Genomic DNA, 19,195 nt, shown 5'->3' with positions numbered 1-19,195 from the left:
GAAATCACTGAGGCTGCTCCTGAAATCACTGAGGCTTCTCCTGAAATCACTGAGGCTGCTCCTGAAATCACTGAGGCTGCTCCTGAAATCACTGAGGCTTCTCCTGAAATCACTGAGGCTGCTCCTGAAATCACTGAGGCTGCTCCTGAAATCACTGAGGCTTCTCCTGAAATCTCTGAGGCTGCTCCTGAAATCACTGAGGCTTCTCCTGAAATCACTGAGGCTGCTCCTGAAATCACTGAGGCTTCTCCTGAAATCACTGAGGCTTCTCCTGAAATCACTGAGGCTTCTCCTGAAATCACCTGAGGCTTCTCCTGAAATCACTGAGGCTTCTCCTGAAATCACTGAGGCTTCTCCTGAAATCACCTGAGGCTTCTCCTGAAATCACTGAGGCTGCTCCTGAAATCACTGAGGCTGCTCCTGAAATCACTGAGGCTTCTCCTGAAATCACTGAGGCTTCTCCTGAAATCACTGAGGCTTCTCCTGAAATCACCTGAGGCTTCTCCTGAAATCACTGAGGCTTCTCCTGAAATCACTGAGGCTTCTCCTGAAATCACTGAGGCTGCTCCTGAAATCACTGAGGCTTCTCCTGAAATCACTGAGGCTTCTCCTGAAATCACTGAGGCTTCTCCTGAAATCACTGAGGCTGCTCCTGAAATCACTGAGGCTGCTCCTGAAATCACTGAGGCTGCTCCTGAAATCTCTGAGGCTGCTCCTGAAATCACTGAGGCTGCTCCTGAAATCTCTGAGGCTGCTCCTGAAATCACTGAGGCTGCTCCTGAAATCACTGAGGCTTCTCCTGAAATCACTGAGGCTGCTCCTGAAATCACTGAGGCTGCTCCTGAAATCACTGAGGCTTCTCCTGAAATCACTGAGGCTGCTCCTGAAATCACTGAGGCTGCTCCTGAAATCACTGAGGCTGCTCCTGAAATCACTGAGGCTGCTCCTGAAATCACTGAGGCTTCTCCTGAAATCACTGAGGCTTCTCCTGAAATCTCTGAGGCTGCTCCTGAAATCACTGAGGCTGCTCCTGAAATCTCTGAGGCTGCTCCTGAAATCACTGAGGCTGCTCCTGAAATCACTGAGGCTGCTCCTGAAATCACTGAGGCTGCTCCTGAAATCACTGAGGCTGCTCCTGAAATCACTGAGGCTGCTCCTGAAATCACTGAGGCTTCTCCTGAAATCACCTGAGGCTGCTCCTGAAATCACTGAGGCTTCTCTAGGGGGTTTCAAACTTTATCATGCCAAGGACCCACAAATAAAAGAATATTTTATGAGGGACCCCCATCCTAAATTCCATCTATTTTTATGAAAAAACATTTAAACTGTGATATAATAAATACAAAATATTGTTTCCAAACATAATGAATTCGTTTATTCTTAATGTTGTATGTATACGGCAAGAAAGGAGAGAAACATTTAGAAATAATGCAGAATATTCGGTGGACTTGATCCATATTTTTATTCTCTGAAATCTTCTGGGGTTAGCAACGGCTCCACCATAGCAGTGAGAAATGTACAATCACTTTAGCAATAATTGGAAATATTTTGCTACAAATGTGTGTCTATTAATCCATTAGTCTGCCTTTGCAGTGCTTTAATGCGTCCAGAGAACCAGGAAAAAGGTTTTGTGAATTTAGATTTTTTTCGGCCAAGTGTTTTATTATTATTCAGCTTCGGCCAATAATTTTCATTTCGTGCATCCCTAGGTGAAACGTCAATATGGTGATTTGAATCAAGCTGCCAAATGTGTGGATGCCAACCTGATAAATCACTGTTGGTCCATCAATCTAGACTTTACCCTCCGGCCTAAAACATTTAGCAATAAACACTTCTAGAACGAATACATATTATAATGCGAGTCTGATAACAAGGGAGTGGAGGAGCATTCTAGGCCTGTCGTGATTGGTCGATACAATCGACTGCATCGACGCTGTTAACCCTCTGGTGCTCTTCAGTCATTTCTGACCGGAAAATCTTCTGTTTTGAAATGTTAAAAATCACAGCTTCATCAGAATGATATGCAACTTGGTGACTTTTCTTGTATTAGGTATGCAAACACACACAAAAACTGGGGTCATGATTCGAGCATGCTAAAGGGGTGACACTCTAAAACATCAAGAGTGTGTTATTGACACACACACACACACACACACACACACACACACACACACACACACACACACACACACACACACACACACACACACACACACACACACACACACACACACACACACACACACACACACACACACACACACACACACACACACACACACACACACACACACCTATGAAAAACTGAGTCTATGAACCACATTTTGAATTTATTTTTAAATTAAATTTTTTAAATCACAGCTTCATCTGAATAATATGAAACTTGGTGACGTTTCTAGCATTAGGACTGTAAACACACAAAACAAAATTGAGGGTATGATTCGAGCATGCTAAGGGGTCGTAAAAAATTACTTCCACTTGTGCTCTTCGGTCATAAATGACTGACCATAGGAAATGAATGGAAATCTGCAAAAACACAAAAATTCTCTGAATATTTGTTTGTAAAATCTACAAATCGGCAACACAATGCTGAAAAAAAGTACACAGCAGTGAAGGAGTGACACTCTAAAACATCAAGAGTGTGATATTGACACATCCACACACACACACACACACACACACACACACACACACACACACACACACACACACACACACACACACACACACACACACACACACACACACACACACACACACACACACACACACACACACACACACACACACACACACACACACACACACACACACACACACACACACACACACACACACACACACACCTATGAAAAACTGAACCTATGAACCATATTTGGAATTTTTAAAAATCACAGCTTCATCAGAATGATATGAAACTTGGTGACTTTTCTAGCATTAGGACTGTAAACACACAAAATAACTGAGGGCATGATTCGAGCATGCTAAGGGGTCATAAAAAATACTCCCATTTGTGCTCTTTCACACACACTCACAACTCACACACACACACTCACAAAAACACAATTAGATTTTGGAACGGCACGCGTTGATCTGTGTGTGCGTCTGTTTTTGTGTGTATAAGTGTGTGTGTGAGTTTTGCACTCTTGATGTTTTTGGCAAAAATATGAAAATACAGAGTTTTTTTCTCCATTTCCCATTCATTTCCTATGGGGGTCATTTTTGAGCCGAAGGTCCTGAGTGTGACCCATAAATGAAGAGCCCCAGAGGGTTAAAGGAAGTCCAAGCTGTGTTCTATGGAGCTTTTCAGACTAATATAAGGCCTGTACACACCGGGACGAATATCACGCGCGCTTATCGCCAGCGTTTTTCGGCGCGTCTTGAGTGTTCACACCCAAGTGATTTCCACTGGCGATGCGCCGAGTGAACGTGCACATTCAGTAGATGCGCTCCCGGTACACAAGATGGTGCTGCGGCACTTACGCTTCTGACACTCGCTTGTCACACAGAAGGAGAAGAGAGACAGTATTTACGTGCTTGCCAAAACCACAGACATATTATGTCTATGGACAAAACCATTCACACACTTTTTGCTAACTGGCAAGCAGCATTAGCAGTTCATCTTCTTCTTTGTCTACTTACTACTTCTTCTTCGTATCAGTGTGTGCTCGGCAAGACCGATTTGTGCTTGAGCGCCACCAAGTCGTGTTTTACTGTCACTTCAGCAGCTCCAGGCACGTGAACAAAAGCGCCGATCTCATTGGTCGGCCAGTTTTTTACGCGCCGCGTCAAAATAAAAAAACGAACCCGAGGCGTTTTTTTTAAAAATGACGCTTTTACGCCTGGCGTTTTGCGCGTCGGTGTGAACACTCACATTGGCGCCCATTGTTTAGTCCCGAGGCGTTAACCCTCAGAGCCCGACGGCATCGCCCACGACGTCACACGGCACCTCCGATAAATATCGATATTATTTCATGAAACTTTTATCGATTTTCTTACCGTTTTTTCCAGCAGAAAGCTAACGAGCTAGCCATCACGGGGGTGTCTTTTGTGTCTTTGTAGCCTTTACAGACGGTTTTCTATCCAGCCTGGAACATGTGCATCTTTTTGGAGTTGTTCAGCAATAAATCAAAACGCTTACATCCAAGATATATCCACTTGATGTCCATAATTTATCAATTTTCCGTCATTTTTGCCGCTAGCGCGATGCTAGCTGCCATTTTGGATGAGGGTTTGACCAATGACAGGCTGATCCGCCATCCACGTTGGTGTGCGTCATTACGCATGAACCACAGCTCTGTTATTGTGGAGAGAGAGAGACGCACGGCTAGTGTTGAGGAGAGAGAGAGAGAGAGAGAGAGAGAGAGAGACGCACGGCTAGTGTTGAGGAGAGAGAGAGAGAGAGAGAGAGAGAGAGAGAGACGCACGGCTAGTGTTGAGGAGAGAGAGAGAGAGAGAGAGAGAGAGAGAGAGAGAGAGAGAGAGAGAGAGAGAGAGAGAGAGAGAGAGAGACGCACGGCTAGTGTTGAGGATAGAGAGAGAGTTTTGAGTAGTTTTGTGGAGAAAGTTTGAGGAAAAAGTTTGAGGAGAAGTTCCTGATAGGAGCTGTTTTGAGGCTTGGCACCAGTAAATATCCAAAATCCAAAGAGGCCAAAAGCGCCTGGACTTTTTTTGTAAAAATGTAAATAGTTTTGGTTCTGTATAAGTTATCATGTTTATTCCTGAGTTCCAGGACTCCAAAGACTTGAACAAACTGTTTTCCAGAGGAAATATGCTTAGCTTTTATTTATTTGTGTGTGTTTTCAATAAATATTTGAGTGATTCAATTTCCGTTTTATGTTTTCATTTGTCTTTATGGTCCCATAACTTATTTTACATTCAGGTGACATCAATGCAACACAAATATACTGACAGTGCAACTTGTCTTGAAAAAAAAGAGGTGTGTCAATTGTCTGTGCACAACAGGGTTGATGTTTTACAAGCTTTTTTAGTAAATAAAACCAGGCGGAAAATTAATTTTAAAAATACCCTTAGGTCTTAAAGGGTTAAAGGAAGTCCAAGCTGTGTTCTATGGAGCTTTTCAGACTAATATCCACTGATAAATGGCAGAATGTGCAGAAGTTTACCTTGGTTTCGGTGAGCTGCCTCTGCAGTAGCTGCAAAGCCTCTGTATGACCCTTCTCACTGTCCTGTAGAGTCAGCAGCTGCTCCTTCATCTCCCTCTGAAAGAGAAACACAGCACACACACGTCATTTATGGCCCATTCATCTGCTAACCTCTAACCCAGAGTCATTAGTCTAAACCACTTGCAAAGCCTTCCTAAGAGAGATACTACAACTCCGATAGCAATGAATGTGATCCTACTGTTCTTCTCTGCGCGATCACACTTTTCTTATGCACTTATCGCCAGTATACAGGACATAACTGGCGTGTCAGAATGGAAATGAGCTCCATTAAGACCTTAACAATGACAATGATTTGCTTCAACTTTGACTATGTCTTCAACTTCCATGTAGCTCCTCAAATGCTGATATCTGATAAAAACTTTTATGACTGAAAATGGTCTATATTACTATAATTCAATCCTTTCATGCATGGTTTTGATCTTGACTGAAAGTTTCAAATTGTAAGAAAGGTACAGAGAATGGTGGCTTTATGGTTACAGGCAAAAAAAAAGCAGAAATTAATAAATAAGCATTGAGTCTCCAGAGAGGTGTCAGGGAAAGTGGGTCTCTGCTGCAGAATTGGGACGACGGGGCCATGTTTGCTCGCCTGGAGGCAGAATAAGAACAGCCAAAAAGCACCAGCCCCTTTATAATACACCAGAGCTCATCTGTATAATATACATATATTAATCAGGGCTCGACATTAAGCCGTTCACACGCTTGTCCTTCAGACACGTAAATCTGTCATTCACTTGTCCGAGTAAAACATTTGCTTGTCCGGATAATTTTTGTAAATATAATCTATTCTGAAGCAATATTCTCATCAGTGCTCAATCAGCTTTGACATATTTAAATATGCATATTTGTCATATTTGTACCTTTTTATAAAGGGCATTTTTCCATAATCTTATTAAATATAGGATATGCTTCGGCTTTCCTTTTATATTCTTAAATTTGATCACTAAATTAAATTAGAATAAGACACTATAGGCTGTTAACAGTCAAATTAAATCATTTACACTGAATGTTGAGATAATGAGATTATTTTAAATATTTTTGAATATACAAATAAGAAATGTTGGAAAGATGAAACTAAACCGCCAGTAGGTGGCAGCAGGTGACTCTTAATGAGCGAGTCATTGAGTCGATTCGTTCAAACGGCTGATTCATTCAAGAATGAGGCGGTCATTTACGAATAGGTCATGAATCTTTGATTCAACCGATTCGTTCAAACGCTGAATCATTCAGTCACACACACTGTTGCTGTGAGGTGTGTTATGGTTCTGCTGTGATTTTAGTTTGAAACTATTTTAATGTTAATTAATTGTTTATGGACCTGGCGTCATTTTCAGTCGTGATGGTATTCAGGAAAACAACACTTGTTATTGTAATGTTGCTTAACTGTATCATATGTTATAAATATAAAAACTGCACAGTTTTAACCGTGTATGTTCAGTGAGTTTCTGTGTGTGAGCGGCGCTCATTTGTTTTTGATTTTCTCCTTGAGAGGCTGCGCGAGCATCAACAGCTCAACCTTGTTAGCGTCAGTTAGTTTTATATATTATCCACTATCGATCTCCACTTACACTGATGCAGAATCATTATTGCACTTTGGTGATTCCCTAGTTAGTTTTTGTTTTGACGTTTTACTCAGGATACTTGTCCGTCGGGCAAGTTAAATTCTTTTTCACTTGCCCATTCAAAAAATCCACTTATCCTGGACAAGCGTTAATGCCGAGCCCTGTATTAATATGTCATATAGGGCTGCAGAATCTGGGGGAAAAAATATATTTAAAATAAAATCCAGGTTTGCTGAGCTTGTTTGTAGGGCTGCAGAATTTGGCCAAAATAATGTGATTATATAATCAATATGGCTTTAAAATAATAATAATTAGGGATGCACTGAAATTTCAGCTAACGAAAAGTTAGTGAGTCCAGCAGGGGGCGCTCACCCTGTGGTCTGTGTGGGTCCTAACGCGCCTGTATAGTGATGGGGACTCTATACTGTAAAAAGCACCGTCCTTCGGATGAGACGTTAAACCGAGGTCCTGACTCTCTGTGGTCATTAAAAATCCCAGGATGTCCTTTGATAAAGAGTAGGGGTGTAACCCCGGCATCATGGCCCAATTTGCCCATTGGCCTCTGTCCATCATGGCCTCCTAATCATCCCCATATATATATGATTGGCTTCATCACTCGGTCTCCTCTCCACCAATCAGCTGGTGTGTGTTGGGCGTTCTGGCACAAAATGGCTGCCGTCGCATCATCCAGGTGGTGCTGCACATTGGTGGTGGATGAGGAGATTCCCCCCTAAAAATTTAACTTCCTCCACCCCAGTAAAACCAATGCAATTTATTTTTCTTCAATAATATTTTTTCTTTTTAATTTTTTATTTTGAGATGATTTGATGGTATTTTTGAATATTTATGCAATAATGATGGTCTATTTTAGCCATTGAAAATTATACAAAAAAAATGTGTGTAATTTTTTTTTTAATTATTGCAGTATTTCTGGTTAAAATAGAGACTAGGCCTTCAAAATAATTTTTTTTGAAGGCAGATTAGCCCCTCTTTTGGAATTTTTTAAGAAATCCTGCAACCATGTGTGTAACCACTAGAGGTCTCTATGGAGAGGCTTGAGAATTCACTAGTTCTGTTTTGAACACATTTAATGATTTATTTAAAAATATATAATGAAAAAAACAGCAAAGACTATTTATTATAAAGTTTTAGATTGTTTTTGTTTTGTTAGAAATATAGATTTTTTTCTGTGAATGTGTTTTTGCTGATTTCCCTTTCATTTCCACATTTATGACCGAAGACAATGAACGCTACTTTTTTTTTTTACGACCAATTAGCATGCTTGAATCATGACCCCAATTTTTTTGTGTGTTTACATCCCTAATGCTAGAAAAGTCACCAAGTTTCATATAATTCCGATGAAGCAGTGATTTTTTAAATTTAAAAACAGAAGATTTTCCGGTCAGAAATGACCGAAGAGCACCAGAGGGTTAATCAATTAATAATGAATAAATTATGACTTATTTCGGTTTAGGCACATGATTTTCATTTTGGTGCATCCCTAATAATTTGGTAACTTAATAACAGCACGCCTCTCAAGAACAAGCAGGTTTAATTTATGGCTGTAGCACAAATGGTGAGAGATGAGTTACACAATGAAGTTTAATACTTAAACAAACCTCTCTAACGCTGAAGTCTGAGCAAGCCTCAGGAAAAACCACTAACTCAAGCTCGTATTGTTCCAGAAGGAAATGAACACCAATGAGAACAGGTCACATTTTATAAACAAGATTATCCTGAAAAAACATATTCTTCTGACATTCCAGCCTCATGTCGTCTTGATAGAGGTGATTCATTGAAAATGAACGAAATGCGGTTGGAATCCGTTTTTAACGACCCAGTTCACCAACACTTAAAAAGCGAGCCACAATATTTCCAGCAGTTTTATCTGACAGCTGTGAGACTCAAATACATGGTTCTCGATTGCATCCAGGACGAGGAGCAGAGAAAACAATTACTTTCTTAATAAAGCTCATTACTTCAGGGAAATACTGTCTTCCCAGCATCCAAACCGCCTGGTTTCAGTATGCATACCTGATAGATGAGAGCCGTCGATTTAAAGCAACAGAACCAGCCGGTGCACTTCGAGAATAAAACGCAAATGGTTATTGGATCATTATAGACCATACATTTTTTATGTGCCATTTACCTCCGCCCAGAGGTGGACAAAGTACACAACTCCATTACTCGAGTGAAAGTAAAAGTACTACTGGTCAAATATTACTCTGTTACAAGTGAAAGTTGTTAAAAACTATTTTTACTTAAGTAAAAGTACAGAAGTACTCGCTTTTAAAAGTACTTAAGTATCAAAGTAAATTTCCTTTTTTATGTCAATGCATTATTTTATTATTGTTGTATAAATGCACGGTGGTTTAAGCCAGTCAGTGATGCTCCATACGACCACCTTGAACTAATTTAAATACTTAAAAGTTACAAAGCTTTTTACAAAGCTGTTGTCACTTTAAGGCAGAATGCACAAATCCTACACACTGATACACATCCGATATTCCCCCAACTGTTTACGTTCACTTAAGACATAATCACCTTTGTTCACGTGAATACTTTCCAAAATGAAAATTGACATTTTGTGTGTATTTGTCTGTTTAATTGCGAAAAAAACACATAAGAAAGTTCTATTCAATACTCGTGCTCTGGCATCTCAGAGGCACAAAAAACCAGACTGAACTGAGCTCGTTCATCAGGCTTTTTCAGATTCATCCATATGTCTGCGCTTCTCTTTCTCCCAGACATTTACATTTTGCAAAAAAAAAAAAAAAAAAACACTTTTAAAGAAGAAAAAAAATCATCCACTGACTTTTAAAGCTGCTACAGAAACGACTTTTGACTTCGAAGACCTTGATAGAAATGTAGTGGAGTAAAAAGTACGATATTTGTCTTTCAAATGTAGTGAAGTTAAAGTAAAAGTATCCCTAAAAAATAATACTTCAGTAAAGTACAGATACTCAAAAAGTGTACTTAAGTACAGTACTCAAGTAAATGTACTTTGTTACTGTCCACCTCTGCCTCCGCCTTTCAAAAGTGTATTCAGAGAACTAGCAACTTCTTAACCCTTAATCGTCCCTTGAGCTGACCCCACTGGACTTTTCCTCCATTTTTTTTAAAAGTGTTCCCTTCATCTCAGGGCCATGAGACTCCGTGACTTTTCCTAAATAATCTAAACATGCATAAAAATCTGGGCTTGATTTGGTTGTTCTAAAGGTGTGTAAAAATTGTTTTACCGTTTAAGTCCCTCGGGGTCAGATTGACCCCATATTGAAAATGAATGGGAAAGTGTAAAAAAGAAAAAAAAAATTAACTAAATCCAGTATAAATCTGAAAATTTCCACATTTATATCAAGGTCTGGTCCTAGAGCATAAACACAAAGTGGAACGAACTCTCTGTCTCATACACACACACACACACACACACACACACTAGGGCTGTCAACGAATATTCTAAATTCGAATATATATTCGAATAGTTTTTAGAATTTCGAAGGTGAAAATTAATTTTCGAATAAATAAAAAAATGTGGGGGAAAAAACGCCCGCGGTAGTAGAGGCGTGGCTGTCTGCTTTGCGAGTGTGCGCTAGCGCGCCTGAAGCCTCCGCTGACTGCGCGCGCTCCTCCCCAAACGGACGAGGTGTTTATACTTGACGCGCTCGCCGTTGTGCTTTTCTTTGAAACGACAGATGGCGACTCGGAGTAATTGTTCTATAAAGTATCAGGAAAAGCGTGGAGAAGAAGTGGGCTAATGTACACAGGTGACGATATTTATTTTAGTACACTTCACCGAAAACCACACTACAGAAGAATCATGTAAAACAGATCAAAATAAACCTTGATATTACTTGTGACATGAGAACAAAATGTATGTAGAAATGTAACGTTAACTTATACAACTCAATGTATGATATCTAAATGTTTCCTAATTTCACTAAACACTTTAGTGAGTTTTCACTTAGTTTCGTGAACTTTTCTTTATTAAACGGGCTTTTTTATGCTTTTGTAGGCTCGTTTTGTAAATATAAGCAACTAATTTGTATGTGCAAACTGGACCAGCCTTACTTTGCATCGCCCGCCATAAGCTCTGTGTCTGCAACACGACAAGAGGCCATAACGGAGAAATTAATTTAGTTGATTCATAAGGACGTGAGAGCGATCAGTGTCGTGGATGAGGCGGCTTCAGTGAGTTCTGTCCAGCAATGGAATCGAGGTACTGACTGAAGAGATACTGCATGAATGAAGGATAAATGCACTGCTTCCGTTTGATTATTTACCGTTTCATGTCAAGGAAAAGTTCCATGTTTACCACAGCACAGCTCGCTCAGAGCATTCAATAATATGCTGTAAAACTTATATTAATATTTGTTTCAATCACTGAATGAAGCCTGCTATATTTGGGACAAGAGTCGCGACCTTAAATTGCTTGCACAAAACTCTTGATCAGCCTCAAAAAGTTGTTTGTTCATTTAAACCGTTATGCGCAGAGAGCGCGAGGGCGAGAGAGAGATGAGGTCTGCGGTCTTTAGCCATTAGTGATTTACTTGTTTTTGTGTAGGTTATACGTTGTCAAATATGTTTAAACTTAAATAGACTACCTATATAAGTAGTTATGTGTCTTTGTATTCATTTGTCCTGTTATTGATGTAATGCGCGTCATTGATAAAATGCGCAACCAGATGTTCGAATAGTTCGAATATTCGTGCTTTTTTTAGAGGGAATATTCGAACGTCATTTTTGAGCAATTTTGACAGCCCTAACACACACACACACACACACACACACACAAGTGTGACTGCAACAGAGAGCATTTTTATTGAAACTGGCAAATAAAATCAACAAAACTGGCATAAATCTGAAAATATTCCATACATAAATGAAGGACAAATACTAGAGCACAAATGCAACATGGAAGAATCATGAGAAAGAGAGGGAAAAGGGCAAATAAAAGAAAGATGAAAGGCAGCTTAACTTCCCTATGGACCTCTAGTGGATAATGTGGTCATTGCACTCTCTTTCTCTTTAACTATAATTCCTAAAGTTTTTCCACAAACCTACAGATGGCGGTATTCTATCCCTAACACAGAGCAATGTCCAAAAACTATTTATATTTATTTAAGATCATCATTCAAGTAATTTTTTCATTAAAAAAATATTTTTAATGAGCCAATTTATGACATAGTTAAGTATTTGTGCAGTAAATAGGTAAAAAACTACCAAATACCCACAAAAACACAGCATAAATGTATAGTTGAGAAGTAAATAAAAAAAATGATATATAGTTTTCCATGTAAAAAAAAAAAAATTTCCTTATGCAATCGCTCTGTAAAAGTTTGGGGTCTATCTGAGCACAAGGGACTCAAACGTAAACCCTACTTGAGGGACGATTAAGGGTTAAAACTAAAAATGCGCCTGTAATGTTCGGCACAGGGTCTGGAAATGAATCATTTTTGTAGCAAATCAGGTTAGCATGCTGGAAATGTCTGAACAAAGGACTGAGTGTGACTGGTTTTGGCTGCATGGAGAGCACAGAGCACTGGAGGTCAGAGGCGGCCCACGTTTATATCAATCTGAGCTGGAGAGAGGAAGTCTGACATGACATTTCCCCAGGATCCCACACAGCAGAGGGGAAGAAGGTCATTCAAGGCAGATTGCAAGACTAAAACTTATTTCACTCTGGCATTACTCATCTTTGAGTTTGCATTTGTGGGATTACAAATTTATACATTGGTTCCAATGTAATAGAATATAACTGAAAACATTATCTTTATTTGTGTTTTACATTTTGAAGTAAACTTGAGGAAATTCTAAGGAGATTATGTCAGGCTGTGTAAGTGTTTGAGACATTAAGTCTTTTGTCTTTATGCACTTCCTGACTATTTACCATGACAAGCTTAGAGCAATACTGCCTGAGTGATTGGATTAGCATCTATGCATTTGAATTAGCCTGGATGCCAGCCGAATTTAGCCCCGCCCACAATTTTATTTTGCTCGGGCAATTCGGTCTGGACTCGCTCCATAGAGGAGGAATTATGCCCGAACAGAAACTGTTCGGACCAATGAAATTGTCAGGGCGGGCTTTAGACGATGATGGACAGATGAGAAACAGTAACGTAATCATCCACGTCATCAAAGCCGCTTGGGTTGAATTTGCTCTTATCCTAAACGGAGAACTTGTTCGTATATGCACTCACCTTTACTATTTCTCTCAGAAACGATGATCGTGTTGGTAAGTACTCTGTGAATCCTTAAATTATTTTATTACTGCCAAAGATCGTTTACACTCATCTTTCTCTTGTAACGTTACTTAATCCAGCGTGCGTGCAGACAGGGTTGCCAAGTGTTTTTGCAATGTCGCGCACAATTGCTACTCTAAACTATAGCCCAAAACTATAACTTTCCGGGGTGTTCTCCGGAAAAAAATGGCGTTTGGTTGGCAAAATATGTTATTTTGGCAAGGTTGCCTGCTAAAATTCGCATTCCTGGGTTTATATAATCACATAATTGGGGTCGCTTCAACCCGCGGACATGGAGAAAAACACGGACTTGGCAACAGTGCAGTTGAGTTCTGTTGATATTTGACAACTAATGTTACGCGTCGCTCCGTTGCTCTGATTGGTTGTGGGTCTATCCAATTGAGGTCTTTCCTGGCTCGGTTGAAACACGCCCCATAATCAAAGCTCAATGGAGCAGATCAGACTCATATTCTGACTAGAATTGAGTATGGCCACGCCAGGCTACATTTGAATGGCACAGTTATGCTGATTGAATTACGGCTGATGAGACAGGAATGTTTGGGGTGTGTCTCTATTTTCCTATGTCTCCTCCCCTGCTGTATAATCCCTCCCCCTGAAATGTAGATAAAATACAACTGGCTTTAGTCAGACTTGGAACCTCAGCGGAAAGACGGCACGTTTTTCTCAATAAAGAATCCTGCTGAAAAACCTATCCAAGTTCTCCTGATCTCTACTTTAAGAAACAACTGAAGTTCACAACACATTTAAAGGACAACTCCGGTGAAAAATGAACCTAGGGGTGATTAACACATGGTTACCGAGTAGATCGTTCTCTGGGATGCGTTTTCATGAAAATCGAATGTAAAGAGTTTTATCTCTAAAAATAGCTTAGCTTATAACGCTAGTACATGGGGCATAGAATAAGTCAAATTAAATCACTAGTTAATACCACTAACAAGGCTCTAAATAGCCTCACACTAACACATAATGAGGGTCCCTACATGCAAACCCAAGCATTGAGAACTGTGTAAGTGTACAAACAGTTTAATAAGAAGATACTTTATAAAGACGCGTATACAGACAGGAGCCATCTTGGACAAGTCGAGCCACGAACGCTGTGCTAAGTGAGCTGGTCGATAGGAATTATCGCAGTATATAGTACACTAATATATATATGTATGAACTCCCTTTTTATTTTATCTGCTCCAAGAAATTACACTTTCTGAATATAGCAAACATCAAACACAACTTAAGTCTGAACACAGCAGACGACAGGAGCATTTAGAAATATAGCTGCAAGCAGCAATACCGGGGCCAAGCGCAAAGAAGAAGACAAGACATGCCAAAATGGCTGGCAGTGTCAGATCAACTGGAGCAATGAGCAATTAATCACGTTTTAAGATGATTTGAAGCAAAAGGCTGAAAATGCATTGTAGTCTGAGAGTGTAAGACCAACTGCAACAATTAACAATTATACAGTTTAAGAAGATTAGGCAAAATGGCTGAAATATCATATATTGAGTCACTGATAATGTAAGTTAATGGTTTATCACTTTTGACCAATAGGTGGCACAGATACGAAATTGATGTGGTGTGGTCAGAATAAGGGAACAATGACACATGCAAAGTTTGATGCCAATATGTCAAAGCATTGCAGAGATACAGCCTCAAGAGTAATTTTGGCATAATGGCTCAACTTCGTCGCTGCGGTTTACAAAAACGGTTTCATCTATTGATGCAAAATCCCTAACTTTTTGTTGACACAGTCTGAAGATGATACGATTCGATTTTGGTGGAAATTGGACAAACGGTCTAGGATGAGTTTGAAAAAGTAGGTTTTGATCAAATAAGAACATTGAGGACAGGATGTTTGACCAAATATGGAAAAATTAGTATCTCTGTTCTCGGCATGAGCCAATGACTGTATTATGACCAGTTTCATTAAACTAGGCTAATTTAATCAAAAGTTATTAGCATGTTTGTAAATTTTGTTATAACCTCTGACCACAAGGTGGCACTGCCCCAAAACGTTTTGAGTACCTTCAAAGCATGGTGTGGAAGACATGATTTTTGGACAAACAGTTCAAAAGTTATAAGCAAAAATAGCCATTTTTTGTATCTCCGGACCAGTAGGTGGCGCTGCGCCGAAACGCTGCATGTTGCTTCAGGTCATGCTTGTGATGACATATACCAAGATTGGTTTGAATACGATAAAGCGTTGTGGAGATATAGGCTTATGAGTGTTTTTGCCACCGCTACGCAAAATTTGTGTGCGCGTTTATCGAAAACGATTTGACAAATCAACTTGATTTGCAAGATTTTTTGTCAGCATGGTCTGAAGATGATATGGTTCAATTTCTGTGCAAATCGGACAAACCGTCTAGGACGAGTTCGCAAAAGTAGGTTTTTTGGAAAATTAAAAATGGCGGGGAAATTATCATGACCGAACATGACATCATAGGTTGCAATTGAATCGGCATGAGCCAATGACTCTATTATGACCAGTTTCAATATACTAGGCTAATTTAATCAAAAGTTATTAGCATTTTTGTCAAGTTTGTTATATCTTTTGACCACAAGGTGGCACTGCCCTAAAACTTTTTGAGTACCTTCAGGGCATAGCATAGAAGTCACATACCGAGTTTAGTAACAATATACTAATGCATTTGTAAAATATAGCATTTTTTGACAAAATTCAAAATGGCCGACAGCCAAAATGGCCGATATGGTAAAATTGAATATCAGACGACTCGGCATGCCGTCCTGAATGTAACGAGACCACTTTCATGATTTTTGGACAAACGGTTCAAAAGTTATAAGCAAAAACAGCCATTTGTTGTATCTCCGGACCAGTAGGTGGCGCTGCGCCGAAACGCTGTATGTTGCCTCAAGTCATGCTTGTGATGACATGTACCAAGTTTGGTTTGAATACGATAAAGCGTTGCGGAGATATTGCCTTAAGTGTGTTTTTGCAACCGCTACGTAAAATTTGTTTGCGCGTTTATCGCAAATGATTTGACGAATCAACTTGATTTGCAAGATTTTTTGTCAGCATGGTCTGAAGATGATCTGGTTAAATTTTCGTGCAAATCGGATGAACCGTCTAGGACAAGTTCGTAAAAGTAAGTTTTTCGGAAAATTCAAAATGGCGGGAAAATTTTTATGACGGAAAATGACGTCATAGGGTGCAATCGATTTGTCTTGAGCCAAGGAATCAGAGGAAAAAAAGAATTTTGTTTCTAGCCCTTATGGTTCAAAAGTTATTAGCATAAACATGAGTCAAATTTTGGACTGATGGTGGCGCTAGAGGGATTGAGTTTGAGACTCCAAGTTTGCTACGGTGCCATTTCAGACTGTCCTCTATTAGTGTGCCAAATTTCACAACTTTTTACCATACGGTTCTATGGGCTGCCATAGACTTCGTGGCGGAAGAAGAAGAAGAAGAAGAAGAAGAAGAAGAAGAAGATGAATAATAATAATAAGAACGGGAACGGTTTCAATAGGTGCCTTCGCACCTTCGGTGCTTGGCCCCTAAATAGCTGCAAGCAGCAATACCGGGGCCAAGCGCAAAGAAGAAGACAAGACATGCCAAAATGGCTGGCAGTGTCAGATCAACTGGAGCAATGAGCAATTAATCACGTTTTTAGATGATTTTAAGCAAAAGGCTGAAAATGCATTGTAGTCTGAGAGTGTCAGACCAACTGCAACAATTAACAATTATACAGTTTAAGAAGATTAGGCAAAATGGCTGAAATATCATATATTGAGTCACTGATAATGTAAGTTAATGGTTTATCACTTTTGACCAATAGGTGGCACAGTTACGAAATTGATGTGGTGTGGTCAGAATAAGGGAACAATGACACATGCAAAGTTTGATGCCAATATGTCAAAGCATTGCAGAGATACAGCCTCAAGAGTAATTTTGGCACAATGGCTCAACTTCGTCGCTGCGGTTTACAAAAACGGTTTCATCTATTGATGCAAAATCCCTAACTTTTTGTTGACACAGTCTGAAGATGATACGATTCGATTTTGGTGGAAATTGGACAATCGGTCTAGGATGAGTTTGAAAAAGTAGGTTTTGATCAAATAAGAACATTGAGGACAGGATGTTTGACCAAATATGGAAAAATTAGTATCTCTGTTCTCGGCATGAGCCAATGACTGTATTATGACCAGTTTCATTAAACTAGGCTAATTTAATCAAAAGTTATTAGCATGTTTGTAAATTTTGTTATAACCTCTGACCACAAGGTGGCACTGCCCCAAAACGTTTTGAGTACCTTCAAAGCATGGTGCGGAAGACATGATTTTTGGACAAACAGTTCAAAAGTTATAAGCAAAAATAGCCATTTTTTGTATCTCCGGACCAGTAGGTGGCGCTGCGCCGAAACGCTGCATGTTGCTTCAGGTCATGCTTGTGATGACATATACCAAGATTGGTTTGAATACGATAAAGCGTTGTGGAGATATAGGCTTATGAGTGTTTTTGCAACCGCTACGCAAAATTTGTGTGCGCGTTTATCGAAAACGATTTGACAAATCAACTTGATTTGCAAGATTTTTTGTCAGCATGGTCTGAAGATGATCTGGTTCAATTTTCGTGCAAATCGGACAAACCGTCTAGGACGAGTTCGTAAAAGTAGGTTTTTTGGAAAATTAAAAATGGCGGGGAAATTATCATGACCGAACATGACATCATAGGTTGCAATTGAATCGGCATGAGCCAATGACTCTATTATGACCAGTTTCAATATACTAGGCTAATTTAATCAAAAGTTATTAGCATTTTTGTCAAGTTTGTTATATCTTTTGACCACAAGGTGGCACTGCCCTAAAACTTTTTGAGTACCTTCAGGGCATAGCAAGGAAGTCACATACCGAGTTTAGTAACAATATACTAATGCATTTGTAAAATATAGCATTTTTTGACAAAATTCAAAATGGCCGACAGCCAAAATGGCCGATATGGTAAAATTGAATATCAGACGACTCGGCATGCCGTCCTGAATGTAACGAGACCACTTTTATGATTTTTGGACAAACAGTTCAGAAGTTATAAGCAAAAATAGCAATTTTTCGTATCTCCGGACCAGTAGGTGGTGCTGCGCCGAAACGCTGTATGTTGCCTCAAGTCATGCTTGTGATGACATGTACCAAGTTTGGTTTGAATACGATAAAGCGTTGCGGAGATATTGCCTTAAGAGTGTTTTTGCAACCGCTACGTAAAATTTGTTTGCGCGTTTATCGCAAATGATTTGACGAATCAACTTGATTTGCAAGATTTTTTGTTAGCATGGTCTGAAGATGATCTGGTTCAATTTTCGTGCAAATCGGATGAACCGTCTAGGACGAGTTCGTAAAAGTAGGTTTTTCGGAAAATTAAAAATGGCGGGAAAATTTTTATGACGGAAAATGACGTCATAGGGTGCAATCGAATCGTCTTGAGCCAAGGAATCAGAGGAAAAAAGAATTTTGTTTCTAGCCCTTATGGTTAAAAAGTTATTAGCATAAACATGAGTCAAATTTTGGACTGATGGTGGCGCTAGAGGGATTGAGTTAGAGACTCCAAATTTGCTATGGTGACTTGTCAGACTGTCCTCTATGAGTGTGCCAAATTTCACAACTTTTTACCATACGGTTCTATGGGCTGCCATAGACTTCGTGGCGGAAGAAGAAGAAGAAGAAGAAGAAGAAGAAGAAGAAGATGAATAATAATAATAAGAACGGGAACGGTTTCAATAGGTGCCTTCGCACCTTCGGTGCTTGGCCCCTAACTAATAAAAACGAGTAAATAGGCTACTAAAAGAGCATAAAACTGTCAAGTCGTGTACTTAAGTTACAACAGCGCGCACGCTTGCAAACACACACACACACACTTTCCCACAAGCACACACTCGCTCACACGCGCACACAGACACTAGGGTTGGATACCGAACTCGGTACTTTTAAAGGGCAGCGACCGAATTACGTCAGTACGCACGATTCACATTAAATCAATCCATGGCAATTATTCAGTACTTGAGAACGCATCTGGTGATATAGACGAGTGTCTGTCAATATTAAACCGCAAAAAGACCATTTAAACACCAATCCTGCGTGTCTCTGTGTGAATGAATGGCGCAGACGCATGGTTTAATTTATTTAGATATATCTCAATGTAATAATACTAGGGCTGTCAAAAGATTAATCGCATCCAAAATAAAAG

At 39.6% G+C, this 19,195-nt stretch overlaps 1 protein-coding gene across 3 annotated transcripts in view; it reads right to left on the bottom strand.

The window, feature by feature from the left end:
- trim62.1 (tripartite motif containing 62, tandem duplicate 1) overlaps window positions 1–19,195 on the bottom strand; it is a 120,028-nt gene that overhangs the window by 34,697 nt on the left and 66,136 nt on the right. For all 3 annotated transcript variants that reach the window (XM_079844637.1, XM_079844638.1, XM_079844639.1), the window contains exon 3: window positions 5,127–5,222. In XM_079844637.1, the coding sequence (XP_079700763.1) occupies window positions 5,127–5,222 (96 nt within the window). The remainder of the gene's footprint in view (window positions 1–5,126; window positions 5,223–19,195) is intronic.

Source organism: Gobio gobio (genome assembly GCF_949357685.1).
Source record: "Gobio gobio genome assembly, chromosome: 19".
NCBI classification, from domain to species: domain Eukaryota; kingdom Metazoa; phylum Chordata; class Actinopteri; order Cypriniformes; family Gobionidae; genus Gobio; species Gobio gobio.
Note: the sequence above shows the minus strand (reverse complement) of the source record. Positions and strands in the feature narration are given on the sequence as shown.